General features: G+C 36.7%; 1 protein-coding gene across 5 annotated transcripts in view; it reads left to right on the forward strand.

Moving 5' to 3' along the window:
- The window catches only part of PAX3 (paired box 3), an 81081-nt gene extending 65652 nt beyond the window's left edge, over nt 1–15429 (forward strand). For all 5 annotated transcript variants that reach the window (XM_031050107.2, XM_005150219.3, XM_005150220.3 and 2 more), the window contains 4 exons: nt 72–237; nt 1371–1585; nt 13031–13277; nt 13804–15429. In XM_031050107.2, the coding sequence (XP_030905967.1) occupies nt 72–237; nt 1371–1585; nt 13031–13277; nt 13804–13838 (663 nt within the window). In that variant the 3' untranslated portion in view covers nt 13839–15429. The remainder of the gene's footprint in view (nt 1–71; nt 238–1370; nt 1586–13030; nt 13278–13803) is intronic.
- The last annotated feature ends 438 nt before the right edge of the window (nt 15430–15867 follow it).

Consider the following 15867-nt stretch of genomic DNA (forward strand, 5'->3'; position numbering starts at 1 on the left):
ATGCCATTTTTTTCTGATGCACCCATATTAAACGTACACACATCAAATGTCCCTACTTGAAACATTTGTAGGTCTGGTTTAGTAACCGGCGTGCTAGATGGAGGAAACAGGCAGGAGCCAATCAACTGATGGCTTTCAACCATCTGATCCCAGGAGGATTTCCACCCAGTGCCATGCCAACTCTGCCGACGTACCAGCTCTCTGAGCCCTCTTATCAACCAACTTCAATACCACAAGGTACAGTAGCCAGCAGGTACTTGGTTAAAATAGTGTTGTTGGGAGGTCTCCTGTGTTGGTCCATTGTAGAAGTATTTTCTAATGAGAAAAAGGGGTGTTGGCTAATTTAGGGTCTGAGAAAGGAGGACTTTGCAAGGCTACTTATTTGAAGCATGTAAGAACTTGGGTTTGTTTTGCTGCAAGAAAAGGCTGGTTACATGTGAAAGGAGCTAGCTAGAGAAATAATAACCTCCTGCATGGCAGAGGTGCTGTGTTGATAAAGTGACGTAAATGCTTCCCTGCCCTTCTATTGTGTTGGCCCTCATTGCTGAGAGTACCTGGTGTGGTGGGGAAGGAGGCAGAATTTGATTCTGTCTTTGTTACTTTTGATGATGGTGCACTGGAAATTTCCGTAAGTACTCTGAATATTTATCTCATAGTGAAAAAACCCAGCTATTTAAACTACCTTGTTTCACATTAAATAGTAGCAAGTCCAGTATGATAAAAATTTTGTCTTAATGTTATCAGAAACTCTCTGAAATTTGATGTTTTGGGGTTCTTTTTGTGGGGGCACGGAGGAAGAGCTTCAAATCTAGGCTATGCTAGATTTCACTGTTTAAGAAAAACCTTACAGATGAAACTTTATAAAACAAATTACTGTATTCTTCTTGCTCCCTCCTTGAGATTTACATCCTAACTGTTGGTGGATGTTCTAATTAAGGGAATTTTTCAAAGCCCAAAGCTTCTCCCATCCGTTATGATGTTCACTACAAGCCATGGTAGAATTTCTTTGCTGTGACTAGGAGAGGAGAGCCCCTTACTAGTCCTTTCAGCAAATAAAGCTTTTCATTTTTTCTTTCTTTTATATGTATCTATCTAAATAAATATTGCTGTATCAATTCTTGACAATATGTGCCCATTAAGGATTGTCTGACAAGTGTGTGTCTTGTTATGATTTTATTGTCTTTTTAAGAATTTTTGTGTAATTGTACTTGCAAGTTAAATATCTAGCAATATTAAAGATTTACCTTTCTACTTATCTAGTGCTCAGATACAGGTTCTGATGCAATTCTGTCAAGCTGAGATTCACATAATGAATTTATTATTCCAGAAAAAGAGAGGAAAACATATCAACATGTTTCTTTTGCTTCTAGCCGTGTCTGATCCAAGCAGTACCGTCCATAGACCTCAGCCTCTCCCTCCAAGCACTGTACACCAAAGCAGCCTCCCTTCGAATCCAGAGAGCAGCTCTGCCTATTGCCTACCCAGCACCAGGCATGGATTTTCCAGCTATACAGACAGCTTTGTGCCTCCATCCGGGCCCTCAAATCCCATGAACCCTGCCATTGGCAATGGCCTTTCACCTCAGGTCAGTCCTGTGTTTTCAGACAGAGGATTTGCTGTATACCAGAACCAAAGAGTCTATTCCCTCAGGCCACGGTATAATGAATTGCCAAATTTAAACCATAATGTATTCTTTATACAAGCCACATGATTTCAGTTTGTTAGTTTCCTTCTTTTTTTATTTTTTCCCTCCTACTGGCTGAACCAAGAGTCATAGCTTATATTTAATTTCCAGCGATTTATAATGTAATCATGCAGTCTTCATGTTTAAATTCAGTCATCAAGCATTTATAATGTTACTGCTATTCTCCTGAAGGTCCATGGCTAGGTACAGAAAGTAGATCATGTAAATTTTCTGTGAATATATGTTTAAGATAACCTCACCAAGTTTTCACCCAATGGTCCAGGAAAATTACAGGCAAGTTGTATGACGGGAGTTCCAAGGGTTGAGCAGTGTGCATTGAGATGAGCTATAATAGAGTTATAAATACATAAATTGTGACTATTACTTCTCTTTGGCAATATATATATATGCATGAATACCATAATTGTTTTTCTAATTTGTGTGAACTCTTTTTAGGAAATTGTGTTAATAAATTGCCTTGATAATTGATGGTAGAAGGTTGGTTAAATTTTCCTACAAGCAACATCCATCTGAAGCTGACATTATTAGTTAAAGCTTGAATAGATGGTAGTTTATTTTATTAGCGAGAGCTTTGCTCAGGTGCTTGGAAACCAATGTCCACTAAATTCTGAGAAGTCACAAAGAGGATGCAATCTATAATTACAATCAGGAGTCTCTTCAGGGCTGAAAGTGAGAGTTTTAACAGCTTTATCTGCTTTCTACCCTTTTTTCCTCTCAGTGGTTAGAAAAACACAGAGAAGCTCAGAATGACACAAATGAAAAGTGAAAAGACAATTATACTCAATTACACACTAATCACTGACTATCACCACTGCCTAAGCAGGGAGAGGGCATTCTAATAGGCAGAAAATGAGATTTTAATGGCACAAAGGGTGGCCAAAATAACGACTCATATATCTTTGCCTCCTTCATTTTCTTCAACTTGTGGTTTGCATCTTGGGAGTACAGTTCCTGGTTCCTGTGCAACGGTGATAACTCTGTGCAGCTGAAAAGTTCAAAGGCACTGGAGTTGAAAAGAATGAATAACAAAGGCAATGAAATAAACATTTTTGCCCAAAGGCAAAAGTTCATAAACCCTTTTTTGTAACAGTAAATGCAATTAAGATTCACAGATTCCTATAGCATAGAGTGGGGTACAAAACTTTATGGCTTGAAACCTCAGGAAGAAAATGCCAACAGGAAAACAAACGGATGTACTTTCAACAAGACTTGAATGGATTTTGGTCTAAAGGATTCTTATTTCTAAATGCAATCTCCAAGAAAAGCCATGACATATTAGTTGCTTCTTTTTTTATGTATATGTACTTTTTTTAAGTGGTCAGTTTCAGTGCACAAGCCTTCCACATTTTTGACATAAATATCTTTCTGCAATTTAGTGTTAATCTATCAAAAGTAGTTGTTAGTGTCAGTTTAAATGTATGTTGGTCCTGGCTATGGAAAATGTGATCTTTTCTTTCCTTTCACAAAGCTTTTATTGTCTGTGACACAGAAATGGAGTGCAACAGTAAAGAAATCTTGTGATGTCTGGGCAAAGCAGGATAAAAAAGTGAGGCCAGGTTTCCTACCCGCAAAATCTTGCTGATTTGAGGTTTGATATAATCAAAAGGAGATCCCAGAGCAGATTAAGATTACTTTAATCAGCTGCTGTGCTGCTTTACACCCAGCCCTGTCTTTTTGCTATGAAATTTCAGTTGTTACAGCCTTTTTTCCTTAGACTGTTGAAACCTCTTTCTACCCCAGCACTTAATGCTCCTGGCTGTGTCCTTCATCTCTACCAACATGTTTGGGAAAAGGCCAGTTGCTCAAAAGCTGACATAATGTGGTTGTCACTGTATGCATACAGGCGATTACTTATATCCATTTAGATCTTAAACAGCTTCTTGGCAACTGAGTGATTACCTTCACTGGCTGATTAAAGATCTTTCCATCAAAAAAACAAACCATCCCTAAATTCATGTAGCTGAGCTCCTCTAAAACAGTTTTGGGGCCTAAACAATGACTTAGAGATACGTATAAAATGTATGTATGTATAAAGGGACATACCTAGACTTTGTGTTTAAGTAAGGGAGTGATTCAGCCTCAGATATGTAAATTGTGGGACTGCAGCAAAACAGTGAATGTTTTTATGCCCAAAAGAGCCTCAGACATTGGTCATGTATGTTGAGAAATTACAGTGTGTGAAATGCCCTTAGCCATGGGGTATGTCACAGTGCGTCCCCCTGTCACTTCCCCTGGGCTCTTCCCGAAGACACCCAGGTGCTGATCAAGCAGCTGAGGTAGCAGTGGCTGGAAAGTTGAAAGCCAATTCTGTGTTGGGGATTTCATGAAGAAAGAGAAACAGGAGATTTCCTGCTGAGTGGGCATGTTGCAGTGCCCTGCCTGTGTGTGTGGAATTTAGATGAGAAAGAAAGAGGGTCTTTTTACTAGCCAGTGAATTTTTGACCACAATAAATCTGGGTGTGTGAGCAATTAGCATAATGTTTCCACCCATCTATGTCTCCTTGCAGGCAAGTGCTCCGGACTTAACTCTGTGTAAAGCTGAATTTATGGTGACTTTAGCAGGAGCGGAGGAGACACTTTGTCTGAAGCCCAAATAATCTTTTGTGATTTAAAAGAAACTCAATCTTAGAATGTGCAGAACAAAATCTTAATATTAAGATTCATGGGTTCATATTCTTACTAGGCTTAAACCTCCTTTTCTCCTTTGACTTAAATTTATTCCAAATGAAGTTCTGACATGCAGACCCCCTGGGAAGCTTCATTTTCTGCACTGGATGTTTCCTTTCTAACTTTGCTCTTGAATATGATGCACAAATATGTTGTTTAAGGCAAGTGCTGAGAGGACAAAAGGAGATGGCTAGGGTGCTGTAATTTTATTTTTATTGTGTTAGCCATAGCAAGTTAGAAAATATTGCATGTCTTGGTCAGTTTCAGGAAGCAGAATGCTCCATAACATACCTGTCTTGCAGGCTGTGTAATAAAATGTTGCTGCTCTTGTTAAATAATATAAGAGAACAGAAGTCCATCTTATTAATATTCAGCACTTAGATCTAGATAAGGTCTGCAGATCTCCTCCAGATGACTGATTATTCTCCTTGTTTATTGGGTTTACTCATTACTACATGGCTGTGGTGAGCGAACGTATGTCTTACAGCCCTGAAAAGTGTTGACTTTTGTAGGAATAAAACAGGGATTTATGTCTCAGGGAACTGGTAGCCAAGAGTGTCCTTGTTTGTATGTTACGGAAAAGCAACTCAAATGTAAGCTCGCCATCTCAGCGAGAGTTCTTCAATATAACGTCAGAATGGAGATTATTAGTGTGTAATATATGTAAATTGAATATTTTTATGTTTTCTTATGCCTATTATGCAGCTTCTTGGCTTTCATGTGTACGTGTATGGGAATATTGTATTTCCTTTTCAAATTAGGTTTCAGTTGCTCAGTGCATTTTCTTTAAACAAACATTTGTTAACTCAAAATTATTAGGGGGTACCATATCCATGTCTTAATATGTGTGTACGGGACTTGAGCGTGCTTCTGAATTGGCATGTCACTTTCTGATCTCAGCATTAACGGTCTTTACTGGTTCCTCAGTGTGAAGCAGAAAAACGACTGCAAAAGCACTTGTCTCACAACTGCAAGTGTATGGTTTTACTAGGGAGGAGATTGTTTTTAAGACAGGATACCAATATTTTGAACTGCTTCATTTAAGATAAGGAAAAAGATTTTTCCGGTGTACATAGGCATCCCCTGACCTTGTCATGTGCTTTTTATTAGTGTCAAACTGGCAGTTTGTGCTATACCAGGTGGTTCAGGCAGTTCACTGTTTTGGACTGCTTGTGGATTCAGGTGGAGCAGCAATGCTCTGCTCCCATTGCTGCTGGGGAGGTCACTGACTTCCTGTATTTTTTAGGATAATCAGGTTTAAAGAGGACTACGTGTTATGTTTGTGCTGGAGGAAGAACAAATGCGTATTACCTGTCTTCTGCTGGACAGTTTTTCTACTTGCTCTCTAGAACACTTCAGAGGTCTGCTTTTTCCTCCTTGTCATCTTTCCCCAAAACTGAGTCAAGCCAGTAGCTTTAAAGTTTCAAAATGAGAAGTGGGTTGAATGTTGAATGGGTTGTGTAGAAGATTGTAACAGTTTTTAACAAAGTTTGCAATTCTCATGCCATTACCTGGAGCTCAGGCATATCAACCTTGATAAGAAAAATCCAGACTTTTCTGTGAACAATAGTGAAGTTGCAAGCTGTTTCAAGGTTTCTTTCTTTTACTCTCAAAACATTTTGCTGCCTGAGTTTAAGAATTATACTGTAACTCTCTTTGTTGAGATAGAACTTAAGACTTAGTCTTTGAGAGCACTTGGTTTTCATTAACCTGAAGTATGGCTATGATGGCAGCTGTCGAATCAGTTAGATATGTTTGTATTGTATTGTTAACCCTGTTCTTAAGGGTAACACAGAAACCAGTGGCTAAAAACTTTCATTCCCTCATTAAGAAGGACAAGGGGGGGGGGAAACAACTATTAATTTATTACACTTTTTCCTATGCTTTCTGTTGAATTACTGTCCAACTAATTGCCCACAGAAGCATTTCATTTGGATCCAAGTCCTGCACCAATGAGAAGCTCATGATCTCTGTCACAATGAACTTGACTTTGAAAGCTCTTCACTTAGTGACTCAAGAACATGAGACAGAGGTCAGGGATTTCTTTGTGAGGAAGAAAATTAATTCACATGATATAATTTTTGTGAACATGATTTTTTGTTTTGTCATGTGTTTGTTTTAGGTTTTTTTAATTAAAAAAAAAGTTCAGGCAGTGGTATTATTTTTGTTTCTGTGGGTGCAAATATATTAGCTCAAATATTTTCATGATTGTTATCATGCAAGAACAACACCATTATTTTATATATTATTAATATACATATTTAGATAATTTAACCTATAAAATACATTAATGTAACAACTGCAATAAACAGGTGACCTTACATTGGAATGCTCACTTTAACTTCTTTGGGCCTACTCCTACCTCTATCCCTACCATGTCAGAAATGTTGAGGCAGGAAGGTGAGAGTTTCAGCCTTCAGAAGGTCTCCTCCTAGCTCAGAAAATTTACATGGATGTACAAAAACGCTCTGGACTTTTCTGAAAACTCAAGTCAATTTTACTCTAAGTCCATAAGAATAAATATTTAGAAATACAATAAAAATACAGATACCTCAAATACAAAAAGTGTAAAATGACACTATATATAATATGCCATCAGTTTCATGGTTTTCTTAACCCCTTTTTAATGATATTGCTCTGTGACTGACTTATCCTCATAATTGTACCATTTAGAATATACACAGGGTGAGTATTCAGAATCACTGCAGCTCTTGAAATAATGTCTTTTTTTGCCTTTGCTACACTTAAAAGTTCAACTTAAACCACTTGTTAAGTGAACATATGAGTCAGCCCTTCATAGAGTGCAAGACTGGCATGTGTTGGTGAACTTCCAGTTCTTTAATGAATTTGCAAAATAGAAATATCAATGGGAATCTGAATACTTGCATATTTATTCAGTTAAGGACTGGTACATGAATGAGGGTTTTGTAGTGAGTAATCATAGATGGCTCACGTGAGTCCTTAATTATGCCCTATATTTTAGATTTAAAAAAAAAATACTAAAAACACCACAGAATGATTCAGTGAAAAGCATGTTGCAGTGGGATCAGAAAGAGCAGAATCTGATCCGTAGCAGTCCTTAGAAAACAATGTATCTATCTTTAAATATATTGGGTTCAATTTCCTACAAATTTTCCTACCTCTCTTAGAGAAAACTGGTTTATTTTTACCTTCGTTTTGCCAAGATGTCAATAATAGTAATAATTTTCATATAAAAGAGAGACTCAGTGCTGAATTAGAATATAAAGAGGCTTCCCCTGATCAAAATAGCAAGATATACTTTCTTTTTGTCCCCAATTCTGATTAGCCTAAGAGTAGAGGCCCTGGCCTGTACCTTAATGTGAGTCTCATAAATAAACCCTTCCTTACAGGTTGGATTCCTCCAGTTATGCGTGTCCATCATCTTTTTTAACTTCACACATTAACGCTGACTTTTGTAAGAGTCCTCATGTAAAAGCTTTTCAGATCCCATACCCTGGCCATCTGCCAGAAAAAATAAAACTAGTGTTTGAATTATAAAAACCCCAAATATATATTTTTTGTTTGTTTTGCTTTCAGAGTATAATATCATGTATCCCTATTGTGGAGGGAAAGTGTACGAGAGCCCAGCTAGTGGCAGTTGGGCTGGTTTCGTGATGGCCAGAATCCTCCTTTTGCATTTTGGGTTAAGTAGAAGGTAGGAGGAGAAGAGTTCACAGACAGACAGCAACCTAATCTCAAATTTAGGCTTGTTTTTATGAACTGTTGTAAGTAATATTGCCATATCCGAGCATTTAAACTCACAAGCCTGCAACCTCTGAGACTGCCTGAAAAAGTTTTGAGATGTTTTATTTTATATATGTACTTATAGATTCACATATATTATTCACATAAATTGTGACTATATGATAATTTTTGGGCTTTGTTTTAACTTTTCAGACATTAAATTTTTGAAGCTTTTTCATACAACCAGGAGCTAGAGAACTAGCTTCTCTGGATTATTTCAGTAATGTTATCTAGTTTTGTTACTCCAGGATCTAGCACCTGAAAAAAGGCATGAGTTTTGTGACGACAGTGATAATGTTGTGAACAGCAGTAATCTCCTGTAAATAAAAATGTAATTCATGAAGGATCAAGTTATCCTTTTAATTATTCTAAATGTACACTAGTGCACCTTCTCTAATTTCATTGATGTCTAGTGGTGTGAAATCAGTATGAGGTCTAATTTGATATGAGTATGCAGAAGGTCAGATCATCAGATGTTCAAAGTCAATGTATTTGCTCCTGTTTTCATTAACCCAAGTATGTGGCTCCCAGTGCTTGCCATTTGGCACAAAAATTCTTTCTGTTGGATTTCTTCATACGTTCAGCAGAAATATAGATATATATAAAGTGAATCTGCAACATAGTTCTAGGATTCTCTAGGTATAGATCCATATAGCTAATTAATTTTAATTAATCTTCTAAAATAGCTCTTTTAAATACATTAGAACCATCCTTTTTGTGTTCTTTCTTGTGCAGTATTTTGTTTTTGAGAGATTTTTCTACGGTGAGAAGAGTTAACAGCAGGTAATGGCATTCATCTCGGAAGGAGTTCAAAATTTTCAGTGTTAGTGATGAATGGGGGTATCTGACCCACATCTGTTTTACATTAGAATGGAACATTGCCCTGACATAGTTAGGAGCATTTGTCAAGATTCCCTGGACAGAGCTTCTGTAAATTACATGCTGCAAATGTGTCAGGGTCAGATAAGAGGATATCATTAACTCCACTAAAGTTTACTCATGATTCTGTCAGTTCAACTTAATACGTTAACTGCCAACAATTTTCCTTGAGCTGTTTCATTAAATCTTTCATTCACAGGAGGGGAGAAAAAAATGTATCACTGTACTCAAAAAATATTGCACATGTTCTTTTCTCATAAATCATATTAATTGCAGACATGGTCACAAAGCATATTAAATGCAGGCATGCGTAAATGAATTAAAACATATGAACATTTTATTGTGCCTATGGTAGGTTCTACATCCTAAAATACCAACCACACTAACAGGTATAAAGTTTCATTTAAATGGAATAAGCTTTTTCTCAGTTTAATGGACTTTATTTTGTTGATAATAGAAGTGTTTTCTAATGGCTGATAATGGACCAGATGTTGCTTACATGGTCTTCGAGGCTTTCATCATTCAGTTTCTCTTTCTGGAGTATATCTTCAGCTAGTGATGTTGTGCTGACCCCATCAGCAAGGGGTTTGTCCTGATGAGTATTTTGGATTGCTTGGGATGTGCTCTCTGAAAACTTCGGTGTAGAGTTTGGTTGTTGAAATTTACTGTGTTCTCTTCGCTTGCTCCTATTTGCATTCTTGTTTTCTAATAGAATAGAACAATTTTATCAATTATATATACTGTCATTTATTATATGAGCTCAGAAGCTCATCATCAACATTTCTTCATGTGTTTTGTAAATAATGAGGACAAAATATATGTGGCCGAAAACCTTACAGCCTGATTTTTTGCATTTATAGGAATACTTTTCTAAAATAAACTGAATAATTACAGCAGCATTTGTTTCTAGGTGTTAGATTAGTCCTTGGTTTTTCTTTCAGCATCTTTGGGATCCAGGGAGGCAAGGTTGACAATTACTACCTTGGCTTTCCCAAAGCAATTCAGAGGGAAGTACATATTTTCCTGTAATATAAATGGTGTAAGGGTTGAATAAATGAGTTTTCTTCCTTAATTATTGTAAAACAATCAGATCTGTTTACCTATTTAGAGCTACCAGGAAAATATCTGCGTTGCAAAATCCAGATTTTCATGTGTCTCTTTTACACTACTCAGGCACTGAGGGTGCTGGGCATCTTACAGACGTGGCCCATTAATGGCTTTCTAATTGATTAGGTGAAAGTCAGCCATGCCCTTCCTGTAACTCCTTGTATGGGTGATAAGGTCATGGCACATACCATAGGAAAGACTTTGTCCCTGAGGCTACTTCCCCTGTAGCTTTCAAGACAGACATGACCAAAAATCTAATTATTTAGATACTAATCAACTGCAGGATGATTCTGAAAGCCTCTGGAGAAGATATTCTGAAAAGATGGTTTCTGTTCAGACTTTAGTTTTCTCCACTGCAGAGACAGAGAGCTGTGTCACTTCTGCTCCCAAGTGTCTATTAGGTGCATGTGCACTTAATAAAAATATGCCTAAAGACTTGTATTATTATCCAATTAACCTAAAATTTTTAAAATAAATCTCATCAAATGCTCATTTTAGCTGTCAGAGAAGGTAAATCTCTATCCAAATATAGATGCTACTGAAGTTTGAGTGGCTTTTGAAACCTGGTCTGGATCCAGGTTTAATTTTTGAGGCTAATCTCTAACTAAAATTATTTCCAAGTCCAAAGTTTTTGAGCTCACTGTTTTTGCTGGGAAAGCCTGAATAATGCTGTCTATTGAAAATATTAAACAGAAAAAATTCTAGTTAAAATACATAGTTGGTGAAATAGCTATTTGCTCAACTCTGCAACCGGTCCTAGAAGTCCTGCTGGAGATGATGTGTGATGTGAGAGTGATTGTGCTTGGACTCCAGTGGGTCTGCAACGCTGATAGAGCCTGGCGTGTGCTCCCTGATCGTGAACTTGGAACAGAGTGTAGTAAAGCCATGTAAATATGGGTGTCACGTAAGTGCTTTGTGGGAATGGAAGGGGCTCTACTCACACTTCAGATTTCTGATAAACCATGTGTGTTTTAAGCTGTCGTCAAAACCATGGTACTTGTGCCAACATAAATATTCTCCAAAGTAGTAATTTTCAATGTAAATGTTTAAGCTATGTTTTTTGAGGATCTTTCTCTTCTTTTAACTCTGTTACTGTTAATTTTAAAGGACAAGGATTAATATAACCTAAATAAACATAATTTCTGATATTGTATCCTGCTGACTCAATGTTAGATCATTAAGCATGCTAGATTTTCAAGACTGTAAGATTTTCCAAAGGTACAAGAAAAACATTTGCAATTCCTAAAATAGAAAAATTTACTAAAATAATATTTAGAAATTTTAATAGTTTTCAGGAACCTTTTTTTTTTAGAAGAAAATCTTGAGAACCTAGTTATTTCAGCTTTTAAGGGAACAAACTGCTGTGCAGGTTGCTGTGCAAATAACATGATTTTTCAATCTGGTGATTCCAGAGATTTTTTAAAATATCTTTTCTTTTTTTGTGTCTGTTTTTATTAACCTCAGATTCTTTCAACAGGTTTTGTGCATTGGAAGGGTTATTTGAATTAAATAGAAAATATAGCTTGAATCCAAATTCTTCTTTTGTGTTTTTAACTTAAATGCTACAAGATTTCAGTATCTAAATGAAGTCTTTGGATGTATTTTGAAACTTTTTTTTTGTTGCATAAATATTTGTTTGAGAAACAGTCAGCAAATACCATCAGTTAAACTCATTTTTTTCTGCTTAGTGAAACAGAAGTGAACATTCTAGTGCTGTGACTAGTAATTGAACTTCTTTCTTAGCTTTTCTTTTTATTGTGAGATGTCTTTGATGCATCCAATGCAGTTTTGTGTTCTTGATGTATCCGGGTGTCTCTTTTTGAAATACCCTGCTTGTGCCTCTTGTTCATACGTAGGTTTTCCTTTCTATTTAAATCATGGTCCCTGGGTCTTATTTAATTTATTTATTAGAAAACAAAATTCAGAGCTGGGATCACAAGCTCCCTCCAAATGATACTCCTTTTTCTTTTGTGATGAAAAATATATACCATTCAAGATGGCGCACCAGATCTTTAGGAATTGGACACGTTCTTTAGGAATTAGACATGTTCTTATGAGCATTAATTCATTCTTTACATGATAGTCTCAAGTTTTAATAATTTCTTTTTAGTTTACAGTAAGGAGTTCAGTAAAGCAAAATAATCATCCAATAGAGTACATCAGATATTTTTAATGCCTTTCTGGAGGAAGAACAACCTGCAAATTATCAGAATATGCTGTTTTGGCAGAAGTTGTATGTCATTCATCTCTTGTAAGCTTCAGACTATTTCCAGCAGAAATAAGCAATTCTCCAGTCATGCTTACTTTCAAAATGTGCTATAGAGATGTGATGGGAAAGTAAATGCAGACCAACCTATAGTGCAAGTGACTTTTATACAAAAAGAACTTCTCAATGTAGCTTCCTTCACTTCTTGAAAGCACAGGTATTTTGGAATTTTTCTTTGCTCTTTTACTGGAAATTATGACCTAGAGGGTCGGGTCTTTTATGGGGACAAGTACATATTTTCAAGTAATCTTTTTCAACTAATCTTAACTGCTGATTTCAGAACTGCTCATGTCCAAGCAGCTTTTTCTTGTCTTATAATTGAATCCTCAAGTAATAAACATCTGTAGAGATCCCAGCTTGGTCATGGGATCAGGCACTCTAAATGCATAAAAAATTTAAAAATGAGTTTTCCTTATTTGCCCTTAGTTTCACTTTTTATTGGTTGTTAGACATAATGCTTCTTTTTGGTGGGTGGTGTGACCAAATTCCACTTCTTCTTTGGATTAGATACTCAAAACATAGTTTGAATACCAGGTCTACCTATTTTAGGAAATCAAATAATAGACTGGAGAACTCCTGCAGTTCTGTAAGCAATACAATTCTTCACATATTTTAACTCTTTCCATTTTTATGCCTTTTAGGTAATGGGACTCTTAACTAACCACGGTGGTGTGCCTCACCAACCCCAAACTGATTATGCCCTGTCCCCTTTAACTGGGGGCTTGGAGCCCACCACTACTGTCTCAGCCAGCTGCAGCCAGCGGCTGGATCATATGAAGAGTTTAGACAGCCTGCCTACATCCCAGTCCTACTGCCCACCGACCTACAGCTCCACTGGTTACAGCATGGACCCCGTCACAGGTTACCAGTATGGACAGTATGGACAAAGTGAGTATTAGGACTTCTGCATTGTGCAGTACTGTACCCATTTATCAGCAATCTGTACTTTCTGCCTGTAACAAAGAAAACTATGAGCAGAGGTCCTAATGGCTCACTACTGCTTCTCTCCAAAGTGAGCAGAGTGCATTGGTGAGATAGCTGACTGTTCAAGCAAAATTTCTGCTGCATAATTATTTTCTTAAGTGATGTCAACAACATCTTGATGTTATTAATTGTTGAGACATGAAACCTGATTGCCATTAGGTAAAACATAAGGGTTGTCCAAAATGAAATAACCACTGGCATTCCACTATTAGAAACACATGTTCTTAATGAGGTCAGCTCAAGAATCATTACAGTATATAATCCCAGATACATAGAGTTTTGTCAAGCTTGTCGTAGGAATAAAAATATTAGTCTCTTTCCTTTGATATATCAGTATTAAATATGACAATGTCAACCTGTAGTTGGCATGGCCCCATGCTGTGAGGTTGTCACAGTATGACTTAAAAAGTTTCTCTTGCTTTTTTTGCAGGTGCCTTTCATTATCTGAAGCCAGATATTGCATAAATGAACTGTCCACTTCAAGTTAAAGCTGGTCTTGTTTTCCGGTCTCACTCCAAGGCTTGGATACAAGTGATATTCTCAACACACTGCAGTCTAAACTGGGGCAGCCCCATCGAGAGAAGCAGGAGAGTTATTTTCTCTCCAGTCATAGCTTTTAGTAGACTTTTGAAGGCTGGACAAAGCTATACAGAAGACAAAGGCAAAAAGCAATAATGAATAAATAAATGCGACATGGTTCATTACAAGTGGGTATACAAAACAGAGAAGTATTTAATGTCACTGTCTGGCAAAACATTCCATTTTTTGTTGTTGAAATTAATGTGCATTGATTGGCACGAACGGAACATTTTGAAACTTAGAGCAGTTGAGCTCCGCTTACTCTGACTCATCTGACATCCAGTACTGACTTCAGTCTAACTTCAAAACTGCTCAGTTTCTGAAGCAAGGGCAGGAAAACCTCTTTCTTTTCACACACTGGAAATTGTCATCCAGAGGAAATGTCACAGTCCATAGGAAGCTAGGATAAGTGCGAATGTCTTCCAGAGCAACTTACTGGTTACCTTACCATGCTTCTGTAATAATGTTGTCAATAAATGTCACTTACAAATTTTGCTTTACCAAGAGATGAGATCTTAAGTAACATGAAAACCAGATTTTACCTTTTTTGTATGTGGAGTTTTCCTAGTTCATTGTACCTTTTCAAACAAACACAGGAGAAAGAAAAATCAACAACAATGCGACTGAATTTTCACAACTGCCTAGCAACGTGCAATACTGTGTACCTCACACAAACTTTGGGATCATCCAAAGTCATATAGATAGAATCAGAACTATATTTTTGCAGGTACTTTTATTTTTTCAGTGCATAATTCCTGATGATAAAATACAGAAATGTTACAGTCTGCTGGACAAGTAAAATCTAGCTTGCTAATCATGATTTAAAGGTAATTTTCAGGAAACAATACAAAGAAATTATTACGTTTACATGGTTTTTTTAGTGACATGCAGGACATAGAGATGGACCTGTACTGACACATTTGTTTAAATTATACAATAATATCCAATATAGAAAATATAATTATAGGAACCAAGGTTTACAAGAAGTTTGCATTGTGACATTTTAGAATGTCAATAAATTTGTGGTTTGTGATGCTGAGAGGAAGATGGAAGGCAGTGTTATTTATTTCTCTCTATTCTTGGAACAAAAGAGGGAGGCGGAACACAAATACATTCCTTTTAGCGTTAAGGACGATGAAGTAGTGAGTTAGACTAGGTTCAGTACAGAAGTTAGTTCACGCATTGGTCTTAAGGGTGACAGAAAAATTAAATATTACTTTTATGCTGCAGCTTCTACAACACCACATGTGTTGTAAAAAAAAAAAAAAGAAAAAAACCCCAGTAAAAACCCAACAAACAAACAAAAAAAGAAACCTTTCATGTAAAAAGTTCAGTAAATATTTACTATTTATAATGAATAAACATTATGAAGACTTGCAAAGCACTGATGATTTTGTCCTAAAATGTAGTATTGTGCTAAATACATTGATACATTTTAATCTGAATATCATGAAGAAATAAACCATGTTATCTTCAATGCAAACTGTATTCATTATGTAAGAATTTTCTTCACACATCCTAGGGCTGCAGGAGCTTCAGGCAGCCCCTGTGCACAGGTACTGCTAATGTGCCACCCGGAGTTCTGTGTTTGTTAATAAATTGTGCATTTTCCTAGTGCTGTTGGTACCAGTAGTGCATCTTTCCATCAAGAGGAAAGCATTGTACCTTTGCTGTGCTTTTAAAAGAAAATAAAATGGGCTTAAATCTACCAGAAGTAGGGCAAGTGGGATGGCTTCATACAAGACAGGAACTTTGTAATCGGTTATGGGTGGTATCTGTCCTGTTTCTTTTTTTCTTCAAGATTTTTTAATAGGCTTACACACAAGCTGATTGAAACATGGGGAAGGCCCTTCAAAATGAATGGAGTATGTTTTAGTAGCACATCAGTGTGTGAGAAAATCTTGGCTCACACTGG

The sequence above is a fragment of the Melopsittacus undulatus genome, chromosome 6 (assembly GCF_012275295.1).
Source record: "Melopsittacus undulatus isolate bMelUnd1 chromosome 6, bMelUnd1.mat.Z, whole genome shotgun sequence".
Lineage (NCBI taxonomy): Eukaryota > Metazoa > Chordata > Aves > Psittaciformes > Psittaculidae > Melopsittacus > Melopsittacus undulatus.